Source organism: Eubalaena glacialis, chromosome 8, assembly GCF_028564815.1.
Source record: "Eubalaena glacialis isolate mEubGla1 chromosome 8, mEubGla1.1.hap2.+ XY, whole genome shotgun sequence".
In the NCBI taxonomy this organism is placed as follows: domain Eukaryota; kingdom Metazoa; phylum Chordata; class Mammalia; order Artiodactyla; family Balaenidae; genus Eubalaena; species Eubalaena glacialis.
This window is the reverse complement of record NC_083723.1, coordinates 120,434,803-120,458,065: the sequence shown is the minus strand read 5'-3', so window position 1 is coordinate 120,458,065 and position 23,263 is coordinate 120,434,803. Positions and strand designations below refer to the sequence as shown.

General features: G+C 35.5%; 1 protein-coding gene across 2 annotated transcripts in view; it reads right to left on the bottom strand.

Annotated features, from left to right (window-relative positions):
* Positions 1–23,263, bottom strand: part of CNTNAP2 (contactin associated protein 2) — a 2,096,032-nt gene that overhangs the window by 1,253,464 nt on the left and 819,305 nt on the right. For both annotated transcript variants that reach the window (XM_061198858.1, XM_061198859.1), the window contains exon 4: positions 5,501–5,648. In XM_061198858.1, the coding sequence (XP_061054841.1) occupies positions 5,501–5,648 (148 nt within the window). The remainder of the gene's footprint in view (positions 1–5,500; positions 5,649–23,263) is intronic.

Genomic DNA, 23,263 nt, shown 5'->3' with positions numbered 1-23,263 from the left:
CTGAATTAGAGTAGATCCTAAATCCAATGACCGGTGTCCTTGTAAAAAGGTCATGTGAAGACACAGAGACATAGACACACAGAGGGAAAATGGCCACGTGAAGGCAGAGGCAGGCATTGGAATGATGTGGCAACACTGGTCAGGGAACACCAAGAATTGCTAGCAACCACCAGATGCTAGAGGAGAGGCATGGGATGGTTCCTCTCTCTGAGCCTCCAGAAGGAACCAACTCTGCTAACACCTTAATTTTAGACTTATGCTCTCTAGGACCATGAGAGAATAAATCTCTGTTGTCTTAAGCTACACAGTTTGTGGTATTTTGTTACGACAGCCCTGGGAACCTAACATACATACACCTGGCAGCATCTCTTGCCTAGGCAGCACGGGAGCCACGGCAGTTAGTCTGTGGTCCCTAGGAGAGAATATTCCCATTGGCACAGCATGAAAATGCCAAAACACTGTCCTTCTTCTAACTGTACTTGGCACCTCTTGATATATTCCACCCCCCCCGGCTGGCACTTATTTTCCACCAGGATTTGCATTGGGTAACATATATATATATAGGCTTTATTAATTATCATCCAAATTGAAAGCATATATAAAAATTACTTTCGTTTGTGTGTATCCTGGTTTGCCAAGGTGCTGACCTTACTTTTATGAAGACTCTGGTTAAAAGCTAATTTAGTATTTGTCATCAGAAAATGCTTACTGCTTTTAATCAATGCACCATGTAGGGCTTTTGTAAGATGCATGTTTGAGTGCTTCAGACATAAATGATTTTTAAAAGTTATTAGACTGAGACCTCTCCCTTCTGCTTCATGCAGCCCCTTTGGTACAGAGTAAGAAGATTAGCATCAGTGTTTTGGGAGAAAGCTTACTGAGTCAGAAGACACTGGGAATATCATTAAGTTTTAGAAATAACAGCATGCACTTATTTCAACTACACTTGAGGGAAAACCAAATGTAGAGGGAGCAGAATGATTTAAAATGAGTCTAAATTCATTGAAATTGGAATCCATATTATCATCAAGACAAGTCAGGAAACAAAAACAGCAGAAGCCCTAAAGGCTTAAAAGCAGTGGCCTGGAAATAAACTTCTCCCTCCACCTGGAACAGAGTGAACTTCTTACTTTCAACCTTGAGAAGTATCTAACTTCTCAGATGACAGAGTGACCATGGAAGGACTGCAGAGATGAAAGATGACAAACACAAGGGGAATTACAGTAGGTACACACTCCCACAGAAGCAGCCTCATACTGATGTTTTTCCTTCTCTAGTTCTTCTGGCAAACTTTGAAGTAAAAGAAGTACAAACCCATTCCTTAACCTGCAGGTATAAGACAGATCTCAGATAAACCCCTAAAGGGTTTCTAAGAAGATGAGAGAATTCATTTCTTTTCCCTAGGAGTGATCAAAGCCTAGTATCTCCTTGCTGGACCCTGGAATACACAGGATTGCTGTTATTAAGGGGGCAAAATGGGAGTGTATCTGAGGGACACTTCCCCTCTCAAAGATCCATGATTCCCTTCCCACTGAAAACTCAAACAAAGCCCTTGAGGCAGTAGCTCACTAAATGGAAAAAAAAAAAAAAAAAAAAGAAATAGAAGGCCATCTTCTACGAGGCCATTCTAGTCTGAATTCCAGTATAGGTAAATTTAAATCATCGTTTAACTTTGGAAAAGTTGTCCATAACAAATATGTTTAACACATCTTTTTCTTATTATAAACATGTATATTTTTCTTGTAAAAGACATAAGTATATTTTGCATTCTTCATACATAGATACATGAAAAATAATGGGATCTGGACATTGGTTAGAAAAATGACCTGGTTAGAGGAATGACCAGTCATAAATTTTTGATAGTACAGACAGCTTCCATGATGATTAAATTATCGTTTTCCAAACTAAGAAAAAAAAAATTAGAGACCGCCATTTAAATAATAAATGTTTAAAAAAGGACACAGGAGAAAAATAAGAAGCAGACGTTTTGGTTCTTATAATCTGTACCATCCAATATGGGAGCCAGTGGTCATGCTACTTAAACTCAAATTCAAATGAATGAAAATTAAACACAGCTTAGTTCTCAGTTGTCTTAGCTACATTTCAAGTGCTCAGTAACCACATGTGGCTAGTGGCTGGAGCAGATCTAGAACATTGACATCTTTGTATAACGTTTTATCTTACTTTATGTTGCCAATTTATCATTTACTCCACTGGCATCTATTGGTATAAAGATTAATCCAGTTTCCCAAAGTGTAGGATTATTTTCCCCCCCAGAGAGGTTTGTAAACTAGAAAAGTCTAGCATCCTATTTAGCTTCAAGCATTTTTCCTTCATGTCTTGTGATTGCCAAGGCCCAGGCTTGATGGAAAATCTCGTGATAGCACTAACTCAACATTTTACAAAGCTACTTGAAATGATTATAGAACACATTGTCATACTTTAAACCACACTTGAGTCAACGGACCATGTGCTTTTTGGCAAGCTGCTTTTGCCCTTCGCTGTGGATTCTAAAGTAACTTCATGGACAGTGTTGGTTTTAAAATGGCTATTTTTAAAGAAAGCCGTCTCAAAAATAAGATGCATGTCTATATAGCATAATGAGAAAGAAAGAAAAAAAAAAAAAAGACAGGGTTGGCTTTAAAAACTACTCAGTTAGAAAAACAGATAAATAGAAGACAATTCAACAGAAGCATGGGCACAGTTCTTGAACAAACCCTTCAAAAAAGAGGGTATACAAATTACAGTAAGCATAACCTCCTCAAAAATCAGGAAAATGTTCACTAACACTAAACTGCATATAATGAACAAGCACCAGAATGGCTAAAACTTTCAAACGTTCATTTCTAAATGTCTGAATTTGTGGCGCAACTAGGAACCCTAGTACATTGGTTTTGACAGTCCAAATTGATAAAACCACTTTAGGAAATTTTTCTCATTATTAACAAAGTTAAACATACATATATCCTAATTTGGTATTACCCCTTCCTAGCTCTATACCTATGAAAAACGTTCATAGCAATTCTATTGAAATAACCAAAAACTGGAAACAACTCAATGTTTATCAACACGAAATGAATACATAATTGTAGAATAGGCATACAATAGAATAATATTATTCATGAAAATAAACAAATACCTCAAATAACAACATGGGTAATTTCACAAATATTTTGAACAAAAGAAGTCAGAGGGGAAATAATGTATATTTTATAATTTCATTTGTATGAGATTTTAAAATTAAAAAAACTACCCTAATCTATGGGGATAAAAATCAGGTGAATATTTACCTTTAAGAAGTAGTAGTAACTGGGAGGGGGCTTGATGGGTGCTTCTGAGGTGTCAATATAATTGACTTATCAACCTGATGAAGGTCACATGGGGTTCACTTTGTTAGAATTTAGGAGCAGGAAAACAGTAGTGGTGGTGAGCTCTTGTTGTACCACCAGGATGTCTGGTTTCCCTTTCAGCTCTGTCACTTAGGCTGTGTGCCTTTGGGAAAATTTTAACCCTCATTATTTGTATCCTAATAAATACTACTACTGGATTAATCGCTCCACTTTCTCTCTTACCATGTTTTTCTTATTTACTGTGATATTATTAACATTTAGCATATTTCATGACCCATGGAAATTGCTCAATAAATAATTATTAATAAAATAAATTACATACATCATGTTTCCATGGAGAATATTACTTATTTTTCATTTACTGAAAACTGAACATGTTCCTTAGAAAATATGTCATGCAGACAAAAACATTTTGTTTTGGCCTTCCCATCATGATGCTGAAAGCTAGAATATGTATGAACACAGAGTTCTGTGCCCATGAATACCCAGACCACATAGTAGAAAGGCTCCCAGTTTATGTTGAGGGTCATTTTAGGCTTCTGAAAAGTTAAATCTTCTTCCTGAAGAACTAAATCTGTCTCTCTACTCATTATATTTGCTACTATAAAGTGATGACCAAATAAAAGAAACACCTAGAGAATTTATTAAATGATCTCTTCGGCCATTTTTTAGTAACCAGCCCAGTTTTCACATAACAGTATTGCCCATGAATAAATATGATTTGGTCATCATTACAGGTACTAAATTCATACAAAGGTGAAAGCTTTATATACTTTTTATTATAAACTACCAAATGTTTGGTTAATTTTTAAAAGCTTGCCCAATAGGACATTTGCATTTTCTGATTACAGTTAAGCTTTTGTTGCTATGGGTCTACAGGAAGGGGTAGGGGAGAGTCTAATAGGAAACTCCTTGCGTGAAGCTGATCTCCTGATTCCCTGCCCTATCTGTATCCAGCATCTCTCCTCCCCCAGCAATTAGAACAGGAAGAAAAACTTCCCGGGAGGAGATGACTATTTTACCAGATACTTCATATTCTAAAGCTAGTGTCTGGGGGAATTCCCTGGCGGTCCAGTGGTTAGGACTCAGTGCTTTCATTGTTAACGGCGTGTGTTCAATCCCTGGTTGGGGAATTAAGATCCTGCAAGCTGTGAGGCGCAGCCACATAAAATAAAGCCAGTGTTTGCAAATCATGTGTTTGCAGACTGAAGGTGTAGTACCTAGTGGCCTCCAAAAGCCTCAGATAATCTTTAAAGTAATTCTGTGTTAGTTCTGCCTTCATAGAAGCAGATAAGGTCCATCTTCTCCAGAAGAAGCCACCATCAACCTTCACCTAAAAGAAGTTCCACAGATAAAGTTTTGAAGAAACTGAGGTCACAGTTCAAGAAGATGGATGAGAATAAAGTTAAAGACAAGAAGGATAGGCAGATAAGAATGCTGAGAAGAAGAAGGAAGAAAGGAAAGAAGAGGAGGAGGAGGAAGAGGAGGAGAAAACAAGCACCACTAGCAAAACTGGCTGAAACAATAGAGAGTAGAATGCCAATCCCTAAAACTCCATATATTGGAATCATGAGACATAAATATAATGTACTTAAAAAATACAAAAGGGTAATCAAAAACATGATTAAAGGAAAAGAAACTTTTTAGGTGACTGAGTAAGTTTCTAAAAGGAACAAATAAAACTTTTAGACGTATAAAACATAATTGACCTTAAAACTCAGTGGTTGGCTTTAAAATAACAAACAAAGTATATATAATTAAAGAGAACCAGAAGGAAGTTCTTAAGACTGTTTTCAAATCCATCACAGAGTCAAAAAGATGAATAAGAGTATAAGTTTCTGTTTTTTAAATATTTCATGAGACTTCAAGCAACTTTATGAATAAGCTTTGCTGTTTTAGTCTACTGAGCAGAAATCATTTCCCAAGTCCTCTACTTAAGGTGTCCTTAAGATATTCTTATATGTGTGTTTGCGTAAAAATGTAAATATATATTTATAACATACAAACAACCTTATATATGATTTATATAAAGAAACATTGCAATTTACTGTCAGAGAAGGCAACTAATATTAAATAATTCAAAATAACAAAATTACTAATTAAATGAAGATGACAAAATCCACCACAAATTTCGACAGTATGGTACTCACAGTAAGAACAGCCGTAGACCTCAATTCTGAGCCCAATGCGGCCTTCTCCGTTCCAATCCAGAGGCACGATGCGCACATAGCGGGCAATTACTGGATGCTGTAAATCATGCCGAACCACGCTATCGGAGTTGACGTTCCCAGGAAATGCCTGAAAAATAAACAGGATTCGAAAATTAGGGGAAAATACTTTAGAAACAACCAACCACGTTCTCTATGTGCTACAATAAACATAAGTTTTCTTATCCAATGGAGGGATTTCATATTCCCTAAACCATAAACAATTTGAAAAAAGCTTCTATACATTCTTTATTTGAAAACAAGTCCAATTTTAAATGGGAACTAGGTCAAAGTTTCCATGGGTCCTTTCATATGTGGAAATGCACACATAGGTTAAAAGAATGAAACACTGTGGCACACACTGCAGTATCCAGTAAACATTTAAATTACGAGTTCTATTATTTCACATTTAAACTACACAATAAGCAATTTTTCACAGAATCCAACCGTATTTCTTGCTTTTTAAAAATCTTCTCTATGTTACCTTCCCATGCCATCATTACAAATTTGAAAATTTTTTCAACATCAGCTCGGTAAAAAGAGCAATTGAATATGCTGTGCAGAGGCCGGGGACTTCTACCTTTTATTAGCATAAATGTATATGAGTGGATCAGAAACATGTTTATTTCATTTTTTTTATTTATAGAAGATTCTGTCAAGAATCATTTGCCATGAATCTTTTTTTTATGTTGAAAGTTCATATTGTCTATATTTTATCAGCAGAGAACAAATGGATTTTCTTTGGGCATGGCTATCATTCATCAGCAAACATTTATAAAACATTTACTGCATAATAAGTATAAAGCAAGATAATACGGGGGGCACAGGGATAGGGAAAGCCATAGATGCCACACTCAAAAAGAACAATAAGAATTTAATAATAGGAAAAATGTCAGTATAAAATTACAATTTAAAGCAAGGACGATTTAAATCAAGAGACCATGATATTTTAGAATATGTCAAATAAATGAGAAATATATGTGTGAACTGTTTTAAACAAATGAGCCGCTTAATTTCATATATACATTCTAGCTGTCCCTACCTTAGATAACTTTAGTTTTTGGAAAGCTATATTCTACATGAGATCCTCTTTTATATTTGTTTAAATAATCTCCTAAACATTGAAATAAAAATTTTAAAAAGAACACTGAACGTTTTTAGTCACAAAAAGATACAACGTAAACACTATATTACATTGCTAATCTGTTGTATTCTTGACCTAAGGTTTTGAATTTGCATCTATATAAAATCAGGAATTTCATCTTTTTGAAATATCTCTTTTATAACAACTTTTAAGAGTTATAAAATTAATAAGAGGCAAGTAAAGAGATGCTTTTAATAAAAAAGTACATAGCAGCTTTGAAATGGAAGGCTCTGGTTTAACTGCATACAAATATCACAAAGGTAAGTTTGTGGTATAAAGTTGGTTACCCAGCGTTCATTCTCTAGTCATACTCCTGGCCTCCAAAATACAAAATGTATAATGTAAGACCTAGTAATACAGGGAGAATACTGAAATATTTCTTCAAGATTTAAACTATTTTATAGAACATAAGATGGTTCCAACAATCTGCATCGTGGGTAATGGTCTATAACGTATAATTGCATGCTTTGGAAACTGGGATCCTCTTTAGCAATGATTTTTGTTGTGTTCTCCTTGGTTTTCCTCAAGCTATATACTACCACTGCCTTTTCAAAATAGCCACACCCACTTCAATCCTTCATTGGACAAAACCATTTGAGCTTTAGGTCTTAAATTTCATCACTTAAATAGACATCTTCTTTGCATCTTGTTGACAACATTTGATTAAGGAAAATAGTAAAAAGTTTTTTTTTTTTCTTTTTAGGTATTTTTCTGACCAGCTTTTAGTTTTACAAAGAAGCCACAAATCTAACTATTTTATTAAACCATGGCTGAATTTTAATATCACTACTGGTTGTCCTGGCTTCAAAAGCAATACCAATGAGAATCCCTGACTAAAATCACCTGAATTAAATCCTTGATGGCAGATAGGTTAATCTAAATATTATGGTTTTTAAAAAAATTAATTAATTAATTTATTTTTGGCTGTGTTGGGTCTTCGTTGCTGCGTGGGCTTTCTCTAGTTGCAGTGAGCGGGGGCTACTCTTTGTTGCAGTGCACGGACTTCTCATTGCGGTGGCTTCTCTTGTTGTGGAGCACGGGCTCTAGGCACATGGGCTTCAGTAGTTGTGGCACGCGGTCTCAGTAGTTGTGGCTCGCGGGCTCTAGAGCGCAGGCTCAGTAGTTGTGGCGCACAGGCTTCGCTGCTCCACGGCATGTGGGATCCTCCTGGACCAGGGCTCGAACCCGTGTCCCCTGCATCGGCAGGCGGATTCTTAACCACTGTGTCACCAGGGAAGCCCTAAATATTATCTTAAATAATATTCAACAAAAGCCACCAAACAATTTTAACTTAAGGATCAACTATATGCTTAACATGGTGCTAGGTGGTATATGAATATTAACAACAACAAAGACAGCAAGTAACTTTCCTGGAACCTTCTTCTGAGACATTTGTAGCCTTATGAGGCCTGAAAGAAGAAAAATACTCCTCTGCGTTCCTCCTCTACTCCCAGTGCTTTATTTCTGACACCAGATGTAGGGGTTTTCCCACACGTCACACAATTCTTTATGGACACCAGTTGGCGTCCCATAATTTAACTTAATTCTAATACTATCTACCTGGAGATAGATTCAGATCCCACAGGTTAAGGGCTCAGTCCCACAAGATGACCCCCACTTCAGATGCCAATCTCAAGTCCAGTTTGTCACCTATGCTTCTGACAGACCATACGTCGGAGGTTCCCACGACCTCCTCCTTAGATTCAATCACTTGCTGCACAGCTCACAGGACTCAGGAAAACAGTTTACGCGCTAGATTACTGGTTTATTATGAAGAATGTAACTCAGGAACAGCCAGATGGAAGGGATGCATAGGGCAAGGTGGGTGCGAAGGGGAGCCGAGCCCTCTCCACACGTACCACCCTCCCAGCACCTACACTTACCAAGCTTTCTGAACTCCTGAACTTCTGGATTTGTATGGTGGCTACAGTATGCAGGCATGATGATTAAATCATTGGCCACTGGTGACTGAACTCAATCTCCTGCCCCTCTCTCTTTCCCAGAGGTCAGGACGAGGCTGCAAATTCCAACTCTTTAATCACACGGTTGGTTCCCCTGCTGACCAGCCCCATCTTACAGTTACCTAGGGGCTTTCCAAAAATCCCCTCATTGACATGAACTCAGGTGTGGTCGAAAGGAACTTGTTATTCATAACAAAAGACACCCATTTCAGCTTTATTGCACTTACCACTTAGGAAGTCCCAAGGGTTTTAGAAGCTGTGTGACAGAAAACATGGATCAAGACAGAAAAAATATATTTCTTATTATAAATCATGATGTCACAGGCCTTATTGCAAAAGGCAGCATCAAAAGGAAGTACAGAAGTGTGTGGCATAGCTAGTAATTTCAATAGTACTTGGAATCCTATGAAAACTATGTAATCAGGAAAACTACAGAAAGAGATAGACCTCAGCTGGGTCGGAGGGCAGAATGGTGTTCAGGAGGTAGAAAGGGAGTAGGACACAGGAGAGAACAGGAAAAGGCTGGCATAAAGAAGGAGCTCAGATCCAGGGCTAGAGATACCCAGAGTCAAGTTGTAATTGTGCTGAAATTTTGTTCTTTAGGGGTAACTTCTCCAGACCTCAGTTCTTTTCATTCCTTCTCCATATGTCTGTCCCCCCAAAAGGATTTGACTAGCTTATCTGGAAAATCTACTTTAGAACTAAAATTGTGGACTCTGAAAACATGAACTAAGGTATATTCAGGAATAAGTAATAAGGACATAAGTCTGATTGGAAGGAAGTGTTCATATTGGAAAATCATGAATGTTTTAACAAGTTCTGTCTGATTACGGACGAAAGAACCTAGCATGCATTTCTTTTTTTTAGATGACAGAATAAGAGCCATATTCAGGAGATCCTAGGTGGTGGGAGATCATCGTGGGGGCAGAAAGATTAGCAACCAACAGTTAAGAGTCGATGCCACATGGTGGTAAGGGAAAGTAAGAAAATAAAAGAGATATATTTCAAAAGAAGAAGTAACAACATTTTGAGAGAAGGGAGTAAGAGAAAAGATACAGAGCAACCTATTCCCAGGTATTAACATATTGGCATTGGTGACAGAAAGAGGGAAGGGGGATAAAACAGTAGACATCCGTTCCTTCCTTCCCCAGCAAACTCTGCTCTTTAAGTAACAGCAACCAGATTTTCTTTAAAATTTCTTTAAACATTACCCAGACTTCACTCTTAATCCACGCGATCCAGGAGAGGCAGATGCCTCTCTCTGACACCAGCGGTGGGCACCTAACTCAATGAGGCTCAATTTTAGCACTTCTGCTGGAATAATTCATTCATATATTCACTCATTGATCCATCCACTTATTCATTCGCTCAGGAAATATCTGAGAGTCTTTTATGCACCAGATACTATTCAAATCACTGGGGAGACAGGGGTGAACAATACAGAGTTTCAGTTCGCATTTATATTGTTAAAGTACATAGTATGACAGTACGGAGTGGAGCAGATAATAAATAAAATACAATGAATATATTTACAATAGCCAGGACATGGAAGCAACCTAAATGTCCACTGACAGAGGAATGGATAAAGAAGATGTGGTACATATATACAATGGAATATTACTCAGCCATAAAAAAGAATGAAATAATGCCATGTGCAGCAACGTGGGCGGACCTACAGACTGTCATACTGAGCAAGTAAGTCAGACAGAGAAAGAAAAATATCATATACCGCTTATATGTGGAATCTAAAAAAAAAAACGTACAAATGAACTTATTTACCAAACAGAAATAGAGTCACAGATGTAGGAAAGAAAGCTTTGGTTACCAGGGAGGTAAGGGGGGAGGGATAAATTGGGAGATCGGGATTGACATATACACGCTACTATATAAAAAATAGATAACTAATAAGGACCTACTGTATAGCATAGGGAACTCTTCTCAATACTCTGTAATGACCTATATGAGAAAAGGATCTAAAAAAGAGTGGATATATGCATATGTTTAACTGATTCACTTTGCTGTACAGCAGAAACTAACATTTTAAATCAACTATACTCCAACAAAAATTTTAAAAATATACAATGAATATATATATATATTGAATATACCAAGTTATATAATATGTATATATTGTTATATATTACAGGCATGCCTCATTTTTCTGCTTCACAGATATTGTGTTTTGTTTTCTTTTTCTTTTTTTTTTTTTTTACACAAATTGAAGGTTTATGGCAACACTGACTGCAGCAAGTCTACTGGCACCATTTTTCCAACAGCATTGCTCACTTTATGTCTCTGTGTCACATTTTGGTAATTCTTGCAATATTTCAAACTTTTTCATTATTATTATACTCGTCATGGTGATCTGTGATCAGTGATCTTTGATGTTACTACTACAATTGTTTTGGGGTGCCATGAACCATACCCATATAAGATAGTGAACTTAATCTAGAAATGTGTGTGTTCTGACTGCCCCACTGACCGGCCATTCCTCCATCTCTTTTCCTCTCTTTGGGCCTCCCGATTCCCTGAGACAGAACAATACTGAAATTAGGCCAATTCATAAATCTAAGTGTTTAAATGAAAGGAAGAGTCAATTGATGCAGCAAACTTCGTCGTTGTCCTATTTTAAGAAAGTGTCACGGCTGCCCCAGCCTTCAACGATCACCACCCTGATCAGTCAGCAGCCGTCCACGTGGAGGCAAGACCCTCCACCAGCAAAAAGATGACAACTCCCTGAGGGCTCAGATGATGGCTCACATTTTTTTAGCAATGAAGCATTTTTAAATTAAGATATGCCCATTGTTTTTAGACATAATGGTATTGCACACTAAATAGACCACAGTATAGTATCAACGTAACTTTGACACTGCTTTACTGGGAAACCAAAAACGTCACGTGACTCACTGTATTGCGATATTCTTTTTATTGTGGTGATCTGGAACTGAACACACAGTATCTCCCAGGTACGCTTATATATATATATATATATATATATATATACACACACACACACACACATATATACATATATATGTACATATATATATACATATACATATACATATATGTGTGTGTGTATATATATATATACATATATATATATAAATATATATATATTTTAAAAATATATATATATGTATATAAAATTACATATATTGTATACACAAAGGCCAGAAATGCAAACATCTTGAGTATACTTTGCATGTTCTGAGGACCCTAAGGAAGCCAGAGTTTATGGAGCACAGTGAAGAAGCAAGGAGGGCCTGCAGGCCATGATAATGTTGTCAGTTTCATTTTAATCGGGCTGGAAGGAAATCCATTGCAGAGTTTTAAGCAAAAAAGTCACATAATTTAATTTTTAAGACTGGGGCCAGTAAAATCTCCCTCCCCAAAAGCAAAGTTCCTAGGAAAATAGAAGAAGACTACAGCATAATATAAAACCTAGGATAGTGGTGGATGGAATAATCTTGTGACATGTGCTCCAGAGGAGTGCGGTTGTTTATGGAAGAGGTAGGAATGACGGCGTGGACGTGAGTGCTGGAGAGGAGCAACAGGTCACTTCTTGTATCCTGGATCCCAAATGTGTGACATATGTGAGGAGAAAACAAAACAATACACAGAACCACTAGGAATGAAAGCTCTCCATCCACTGAGCTCCTGTTGGCCACTGTATTATAAAGGGATGGATGTCAGAGAAAGACAAAGTAGGCCCATCTGTGATGACATCATTTCAGCATCTAAATTCAGAGCTTGCTGAAGAAAGCCTACAGGCTTTTTGATTATTTGACCTGTCTCATTTGTTTGCTTTTTAGGAAACTGAAAGAATATCGACTAATACAAAGATATTTAAAGGGAAAGATAATTAGTGAAGATTTAAATATATTGCATTTGAGACTTCTCCATCAGATTGAAAGGTCACATAGAAAATTTGAGATGTTTAGGATAGCTTTTCAGAAAGGGTAACATTTATTATTTATGAACAAATGCAGGGCATATGGTATTCAGAATTCACAGCATAAGTACATTGTGTTTTTTGCACTTCTTTTCATTTCCAAGCATATTGAGATTTAAGACAGTACCCTAAATTGAAGTTTAAAACACTTCAAAAGAATGGTGTAGGTGTTACCAATCATTGTCTTGAATATAAAGGTGTACATATATGTGAAATGTCTCATCTATAGCAGTATTTGGAAAAGTTAAGTAGAAGGAGGTGTAGCCATTGATTTTATAAAAATAACAGCTAATATTTTTATATCACTTCATTATTTAAAGCGTTCTAGTACATTCTGTATTGTTTGTGCCTCATAGGAAATTCTAAGTTTGGAAGGGATGCTATTTTTTCAAATCGGGAAACTCAGGCTCTGAGAAATTAGAGGACTTAACTGGATGTCGAATAGCTAGTCTGGGCAAACCAGGGCAAAGTAACAAGAGCATCCACTCCCACACTGACCTTTGTTTGAGAATCAAATTTTCAGCTGGGAGTAAAGCTTTTTCTATTTATGCACAACACATTTTATTTTTGATATTTGATGTTACCTATTTGAATATCAAATTTAAAGTTTGATAGATAATTTTTATCCTACCACATTTTGGATGTACACTTGATTTCCAGCCCACTTATTAGCATATTTTGCCTGCATCCTTTACTTCTCTCAGCATTTTTATTTCCATGAATTTTGACAACATTAATATCTTCTTTTCTCATGCATTTTCCCCAAAGATGCTCCTACTGTGATCATTAGCCAAAGCTCCTCTGCAAATTTTAATACAAGCAATTAAAAAGTTTGAATGACACTGTTTATTATGAAAAGAAAGGCAGGTCTGCTATAGTGCAAGCACTATTTAAGTAGTAATGGCTACATTGTCATAGGGTTTGAAAAGAACATTTTTTTTCCCACATCATTTGACTCTCACACTCACTTGCACTTTTTCACATGCATGTAAAAAAAAAAAAAGGAAGGAAAAAACAAGGTAAGATATACAGCTGATTTTTACAAAACCTTTATGATTTGGAAATCTGTATCAAAAATTGAAAAATTACAAAGGAATTTGAATCCTTCTTGAATAGAACACTATCCTTTAAAATTCAACCTTCATGGGGCTTCCCTGGTGGCGCAGTGGTTGAGAATCTGCCTGCCAATGCAGGGAACACGGGTTCGAGCCCTGGTCTGGGAAGATTCCCACATGCCGCGGAGCAACTGGGCCCGTGAGCCACAACTACTGAGCCTGCGCGTCTGGAGCCTGTGCTCCGCAACAAGAGAGGCCGCGACAGGGAGAGGCCCGCGCACCGCGATGAAGAGTGGCCCCCACTTGCCACAACTAGAGAAAGCCCTCGCACAGAAACGAAGACCCAACACAGCCATAAATTTAAAAAAAAAAAAAAAAAAAAAAATCAACCTTCATTCAGACAAATGTCACACAAAGTGTATGCTTTGTGGATACATGGAAGCACCAGCCAAATTCATCATTGTAAGACTGAAAATCAATTTACATAAGCTTGTGAATTACATGTCACTGCTACTAAATCTCCCGTACTGGCTGTGATTTGTATATACGCTTAGAAGGATTTTTTTTTTTTTTTAAACTAACATAGCATTTATGTAATTCGCCAAGCTTTACGCTTAGTAAAACTGAGAACAATATAACGTAACGCTAAACTTACGGTGCTCTTTAAACTAACATAGCATTTATGTAATTCGCCAAGCTTTACGCTTAGTAAAACTGAGAACAATATAACGTAACGCTAAACTTACGGTACTCGTTCTGAGTTACTGTCTTATAAATTATTAAAATATACAGCCAAGAGAGCTTTTTTTTAAAAAATAAATTGTGAGTTGTTCAGAAAGCTAACTGCAGAATAATCTAAGTATCACTGAAGTTTTAATAACTGAAAATTTCTCACCATGGGCACTAAATATTTCTTCTAGTTCAAACAATAATTCCGATGGCCTAAGAGAGGAGAGGCAGACTTTTTCTGTCAAGTACCAAATAGTAAATATTTTCGGCTTAGCAGGCTGCATACCTTTCAGTCCCAGATTCTCCTTCTCCTTCCTTTTAATTTTTAACAACACTTGAAAAAATGTAAAAACCATCTTAGTTCACAGACATTAAAAGAACAGGCATGGACCAGAGTTAGCCCATGGGCTAGAGTCTGCCAACCCCTGGTCTAAGACAATCTTTCAAATTAATAAATCCTCCCTCAGATAGGATGCCAAATCTAAAATCATCAGCACACTTTTGAGCCACTTGGCATTTAAAAACCAACAAACTAGAAAATATATATATAAAATTAAAAATAAATAAATAAATAAATAAATAAATAAATAAATAAATAAATAAATAAAAACCAACAAACTTTGGAAAAGCATTTTGTCAACCCTTGAAGCATATGATTTATCAGACTGGAGGAAGATATATAGGGATTTAGAAGGATGTTATGTATAATGCAGGAACTAACATTTTCCCTCAAACTCATTATTATGCGGTTTGAAGTGTAACTTAGAAAGTATTTTATGAAGGGAATAAATATATTTAGTCTTCACTAAAACCTCACCTTTTCAGAAACCTAAAATAAGGGGTTGCAAGCTCAAGGTTTTGCTTAAGACTGAAAAATATGTCTAAAACACCCAGCTCTTGTATAAGCAAGCCTAGGAGGAGCTTTTAGTGCTACCAACAAGTCTCGTGAATGGCAAATTATGTGAGAAAAACAACAACACACGAATACTTCTTAAAGGGAGAGATCTCATTTTCTTAAGACAGAAAAATGCCGCTGCTGCCATAGAAACACACATGGATGAGTCCTTAAGTTGATGTCATAAACCTGTGATCATTCTAATTACTGTTCTTCCAGTGAAATTTTATTTCTTGCTGGATTTAAAATTTTATTGTCCTCATGCCATCGATTCATATCAAAAGGTAGAAACGGATTTTCTACCGTGCAACCTTGATCGGAGTCTCCAAGCCTGTTACACTTCCTGCTGAGGCAGAAAGAAAAGAAATACCTTCATAAAGTACTACATGTTACCGCCCCACTCTGGCCTCTTCACCTGCACGCTCTTGTCATCCTCTTGATTTGGCTGTACAAACACATCCTGCAGGACTCAGCTTACATAAGCTTCTGGAGTAAGTCCTTTCCCTGACACTCACTCCCTCAATCACCCACCGTTCTGCAGGGAGCCTCATAGCACCCTATACTTTTCTTTCCCTTCATTCAATCGTAATAACTTCATTATGTTTGTGATAATCCACCTAATCACTGTTTCAGAAGTATGTAAGTCAGCATGGAAGCTTGTGATCAAACTTCTGGTCTACCGCTATTCTGCTGCCCCTAGCACAGTGGTTGGTGCTTAGTGAGTATCAGTTTACTGCCTGGTTAAATGAATAAATAAAAGTGTTCATTCCCAAACTCCCACCTGTTTACATTTCATAGCTCTTATTTTTGGATGTACCAAAAACTAGTTCAAAAAACATTTATAGTTAATAAACCATATGTTAGATAATATCCTACAGGAAAAAAAACAGAGCATGCTTGTCTGATTCGACAAGACACTAGGTGAATAAAACAAGTTTTCCCAGAGTTATGGGGATGTCATTATCAATAGATAAAGTGTCTGGGAATTCCAGCGATCATGGGGGAAAAACAGGAAACAGTCATGCAAAAATCACATCAAAATCAGGGGAGAAATGCTAGGATCAATGTGAAAATTAACACACACATACACACACACACAAACCCGACCATCAAATCTCTATGTTCACTTCTGTAATGCACTTGAACTCTGCTAAAAGCATATCCTTTAGATTGCTAAACCACAGCAAATATGTTGGGGGGAAAATGTCAAAATATTTTATCTGCATCTACGCAGCAATACTCTCTCTGGACGCTTCTGCTTCTGACTCAGATATTTCTTATCCTTTTCGTGTTATGAACAGATTTTAGAATTATCTCACTAGAAGAACCATTAATCAATTAAAAATTATGATGTAAAACAGTCATTTTGACTTAAAAAAACAATAAGGCAAATATCTTTAAAAATCTATCTCTTTCATCAATCTTTCCCTTTATTTTTTATGGGAATCACATGGTGATGGAGTTCTATAGGTCTCATCCTTTGCTCAGCTGCTCTCAGCACACCCGAAAGTAGATCCAGTCTTTTGGATGGTTTCATTGTCTCCCATAGCTTATTCCCATGGGATCCTGGATTCCTCTCTCCCTCCTTCCCTTTCTTTTGTCCTTTTCTTTTTCCTTCTTGTCCTCCCTCCTTCCCTCCTTCTCTCCCTCTCTCTTTTCTCTTCTTCCCTCCCTCCCTCCTTCCCTCCAGTGGTTTAATGTATTACATGAGCCTTTCTTGCTCACATTTCAGTCCAGTATGGAAAGAAGAGACAGAGGGACTCTGCCCCACATAGTCATTCAGGGACCCAAGCTCACCATATTTGGTTCTCATCATTAACCTCTGGTTCTCAAGGCCACCAAAGAAACAGAAGAAAAAGCATGGAGAAATGTACAGGGGTGGGGCTTATATTCAGATTTAGAAGTAGAGGGTATCACTTCTATATACATTCCACTGGTCATGTATCTTTCTGGCCTTAACCTTAGTGTGGAAGAGGTTGGGGAATGCAGCAGAAAAATGGAACAGGTTTGATAAATGCATAACATTGTCTCTGCCATGGAGAGGTTACACAATACTCACGCATTTTTGAAATTCTATGCTTATCTATATCCTAGCACTTACTATACTGAATAGTAAAATTATATAAGATCATTTGTTGGTCTCCCAACAAACTACAGACAACATAGGCAGCAACACGGCTTATTTAAAAATTGAGGTATAATTTACATACAGTAAATTGCAAAGATCTTCAGCAAAGAGTTTACTCAGTTTTGAGAAATACATTCATCCATGCAATTCCCTCCCCCATCATGATATAAATATTTCTAATAACTTGGAAACCTCCCTTTTCAATCTCCTCAATCAGCACTCTTCTTAGTTGACACCACTCCCTACCCTATGTAACCACTTTTTCAATTTCCATCACCACAGATTAACTTTGCCTTTTCTTGAACTTATGAAAGGGATCAAACATCACTTTCACTCAGAATGATGTTAAGATCCCCCATGCTTTTATATGTATCCACAGCTTATTCCTTTTTATTGCTGAGTAGTATTTCATTGTATAATATACCACAGTTTGTTTATCCATTCTTCTGTTGACGGACTCCAGGGAGGTTTTCCATTTTTTACTCGTATGAATGAAATTACTATGAGTATTTGTGTAAATGCCTAGGAGCAGAATTTCTGAGCCCTAGAGTAGATGCATGCTTATTTTTTAAGAAATTGCCAAACTATATTGTTTAGCAGTTATACAATAGTTATTGTAAATTGTTATAGCAGCAATCATGTATTTTAAATACAGCAGAGAAATCTGCTGTATATTCTATATAACCTAAATTCATTATTTTATGCATTTATGTTATTTTCTCTCAAAATGTGCCTACATTTTTTTCATCATCCTACATGTCAAACCATAAGAAAGGATGAAAATCATTAGATAAATGCTATCAATTGTCTTTTTTTCTGATACTTGATAAATATATATATACAAAGTTAAAAAAAAACACACACAAAAGCAATGCCATCAAGCTTAACAATGTTAAAGTACAACACAACTGACAGAAATTTGGAGATGGAAAAGTTTGAGAGAATGGAGAAGAAAGGACCTGGTGAATAATATCTGTGTCCTTCAAGTAAGGAGCCAAAAGATATTACCAAAGTTTGATAGAACAGCAAACCCACTTGTAAGTGTATTATCAGAAGTAACAAAACTAACAAAAAAAGAATTTAAAATATTTGAAAAAAAATCGATATAATTCCTAAAAACAGGCCAGGTATGGGGGAAAGTAGGTTAGCTAATTACAAATTGATCTATCAAGAATCAGTAGTCAGTAGGTAATTTCTAAGTTGATAAGTGAACAAACTGCTATATAAGTGTATAGGGAGAATGTAACCAGGGATGGGGAGATATTGGGAAGAGAACTTTTGCTTTTTAAATTAAATTCTTTCTGTACTACTTGATTAAAAATATTTCTCCATATACTACTTTGATAAAAATAAACCACAAAAAATATTTTTTGGAGGGTTGTATCTAAAACTTTGGCTTTCAGATTTTTGGCAAACTACGCAGATGGAGACCCATGCAGTTGTGAGATTCATCTTGTCTGTAAAAATAAAATCTAACCAGTTGCTTGGCGAAGCATTAAGACTCCCGGTACTGAGCCCAGAAAGAGATTTCTCAAATGAGTCCGATGTAAAAGGAACCATGCTACACAATGAACAAAGTGTTCTACAACATCTGTATGAGAAGATAGCAGCAAATCTCATAGGGAGGTTCTTACAGTTTCTAAATGCCAAAACACAATGGTAACCAAAACTTCCAATGCAGGTATTCAGCTCTCTGCTGAACTGACTTAATCTAGAAACGGTTCAGGGTATCTAGAGGAATGAATGGATTGCACTGTCTTCAGGCTATCCTCCATAAACACTGCTTTTCTCAAGTATTTAATGTTTCAATGGCAATGAATTTGAGAATATACTTGGAGGTACCCAGAGTACATCTCATTCTAAATGTGGAACCAAATGCGTTCATAAGCATAAAATCAACAAAACCATCAAGTTTTATTTAGGGTGAGGGTCAGAGTTAGCAAAGTAAATTACCAACTTTAAATTGCGTCTTTTCAAAATGTGAAATTCTTCATTTGGATAGCTTTATGCCACGAAATACTAATAATTTTGACACTAAATGTATTCTCTACTTGCACATTAATAGTGACTTTATTCTTTCTCAACTGAATATACTTATACTCAATTGAATATCCTACCATTTTTATATTCTATAGCAAAATTAATACCTGGTAATGTTTCTTTGAAATACAGAGAAAGAACCAAAATAACTAACTTCCTGGGTTATATAACTTATATATATTATATATATATATAATTATATATATATTATTATTATTTTATTATTTTTTTTATTTTATTTATTTATTTTATTTATTTTATTTATTTTATTATTTTATTTTATTTATTATTTTATTATTATTCTTTATTATTATTTATTTTATTTTATTTATTATTTTATTATTATTTATTATTATTTATTTATTATTTTATTTATTTTATTATTTTATTTATTTATTTATTTATTTATTTTATTTATTATTATTTTTTATTATTATTATATATATTATTATATTATATATATTATATATAATATATATATTATATATATAATATATATAATAAATATAATATATATATTATATTATATATGTATATTATATTTATTATATATATATAATAATAACTTCCTGGGTCTATAAAAGCTAATTTTTTCCAATATATTTGAATCTTACCTTTTATAGGGAAAAAACCCCCCAGCATTTTACATTATATTCCTCCACTTTTACTGGTCCTAGTTTTCTGCTCCTTTTCTTTACAAAATTTCTCAAATAAATGGGCTGTGCTCTGCATGTCCCTCTTTCTCTATGCTCTCATTAAGTTTGCAGCAATTTGCTAATTGCTATCTTTTCTTTTGAAACAGAAATCAGAAAGATCACTGATAATGGCCCAATAAATTTTTTCTTGGTTTTTCAATTTTTCTTCAACTTCCTCTACAATTGGTCATCTTCTCCTTGAATCTCTCTTATTCAGGGACATTTCCATTTTGCACACTTATTTGGTCTCAGATTACTTCTCCATCTAACTGGATATTTTTAATCTCTCTGTGGACTATTAAAGATCTTGCTGTTCTCCTTACCCTTCCACAAGTGAGATCATCCACTTTCACGCCTTCAGACTTATATTCTATGAGGACATTTTGCTGTCAGTCTGTTTCCTCTACCCAGATTTTATTTTCTATCCTCGTGGGAGCCTGAGTAATGATGAAGCTAGCTGTTATAGATTGGATTACTCAGGCTCCCTTACCATAGGGCAGCTGATTCTATTCCATCAATGGGGCACATCAGCAAATCATCAACTCTTCTCAGGCAGCCTGTCTTCTGGGGGGGCCTAGCTTTCACTGGTCTTTCATAACACTGTTTCCTCCCTTTGTTCTGTGAGCCCCAGGAATGGTAATGGCATCCCTGGGCTTCTAATTCATAAGTGTCTCATCATCCCTTCTTCACTCCCTTAAACCTGGTCACACTTAACTGTCCCGTCACTACATTCTATTTAGGAAAACCCTTTTGAATGTGCTATCTGCTTCTGATCAGAACACTGACTACTACATGAGTACAAAATTCCTATTATAATCTCTCAATAACTTTATCTCCAAAGTCCTTAGAGTATATCCAGTTGAAAATATCTGTGCAGAATTCTAATTTTCCGATATCCCAATTTCCCTAAAATCTTTGGTTCTATTAACTTTACTTTCCTCTGTGCTTTTCATTATCAAATTCTAGTCACTGTTCTTTATATTCATTTATTTTTCATTGCAGGGTTTAGGCTCTTTTAATTGTTTCCTACCTGAGATTGTATAATTTCCCAGTTTTTTCCCCCAACTTTCAATCTTATTCTTCTACAATGCAAAATATGGTACTAATCATGTCAAGGCCTCTGACTAAAAAATTTGGGGAAATCCCTACTTTTTACTAAATAAAATTCAAATGGAAGGTGCTATTAAAAACTACCTTGCTATGATCACACAGTACTTGGAAGTTACTTGTCCTATCAAGCAAAGTTGTCTCCTAATTTAAAAGATTTTGTTACAGTATTATGCTATAAAATTAATACAATTAGGCATTTTAAAAAACACACTTTAAAATATGCTAATGAGTAATAACTGAAGTCTAACAATTTGAACTCCTCTTTTTTGTCAGCTCACACAGACCATTCTCTCTTATACTAAAATAGATACAGAAAAATAAAGCAAAAATCATGCATACGTAAAATTTATTTTAGTTGCAAGATACTCAGATTATTCTTACTGTTTGTATCTTCTCACAAGAATAATTAAGTCAATAGCACTATGGTGTAAAAATATTTTTATTTAGCAAGAACCAAAAAAGATAAGAGGATTAATGAGACAGTTTAAGGTGCCAATGGCCATGTAAATTGCCCAAAATTGTTTACTGTTTCATGTGTACCTTTGTTTTCTTTTTTGAATTTCATAATCTATAGGTAATGGCCATGTCTAAAGAAAATATCTATAGTTTAAAGAAAAATTTCAAAGTAGGCTGAGGTAGTTGATCAGATAGCATTATCTAATTTAAAGAGTACAGTAACCACCTGATAAATTTAGTAATTTTATTTCAGATGAGGAAAAAAAAGAAAAGAAGCAAGAGACAAGCTATTTAAAGAGAGATATTTCTATTTACAATAGCCAGGACATAGAAGCAACCTAAATGTCCATCGACAGAGGAATGGATAAAAAAGATGTGGTACATATATATAATGGAATATTACTCAGCCATAAAAAGGAACAAAATAATGCCATTTGTATAGGGTTGGCCAAAAAGTTCATTTGGGTTTTTCCATAACATCTTACAGAAAAACCCAAATGAACATTTTGGCCAACCCAATAGCAACATGGATGGACCTAGAGACTGTCATACTGAGCAAAGTAAGTCAGACAGAGAACGACAGATACCAAATGATATCGCTTATATGTGGAATCTAAAAAAAGGGTACAAATGAACTTATCTACAAAACAGAAACAGATTTACAGATGTAGAAAACAAACCTATGGTTATTGAGGGTAAGGGTGGGGAGGGATAAACTGGGAGACTGGGATTGACATATACACACAACTATACATAAAATAGATAACTAATAAGGACCTACTGTATAGCACAGGGAACTCTACTCAATACCCTGTAATGGCTTATATGGGAAAAGAATCTAAAAAAGAATGGATATATGTATATGTATAACTGATTCACTTTGCTCTGCACCTGAAACTAACACAACATTGTAAATCAACTATACTCCAATAAAAATTATTAAAAAAGGAAAAAAAAATCTTCTCCTTTTATGTAGCCAAGAACGTACAGCCCATTACACACATGTTAACAAAAGTAAAATAAAATAAAATAAAGATTTTAAATTTGCTCTAAGGCAAAGATCCACAGCTTAAATACCTGTTCACTGGGATAATGTCTACTTTCAGAGAAGCCTATTTACTCTTAGCAGTTAAAAGTAATATGCTGTATAAGAGGCAAGATAAAAAGATGTACTTTGTAGAAATCACATAGACATATACAGATAGGCTGACCATAATTGGCATCAATCAAGGTTGTTTCTCAAGTTGGCCAAACAATCTTAAAAAATCATGAGAATCTCTACTCTGGTGTAGGTGTATAAGAAATAGTTCATTTATGCTAGTTTATGGTAGGTTTAGTTTGCACATCTTTTTTTTTTTTTTTCCTCTGAATGGTTTAACTAAATTCTTACTCTTCTCTGAAGAGTCTGCACATTCTTACTCCCATGCTCTAAAAAATGCTTCATTTGACCTCATAAGCCAGGACCTTAATAGGAAATGAGTAAAGGAAATACCTTCTATATTCCCTGTTATTTTAAAATAACTGCATATAGAAAATGT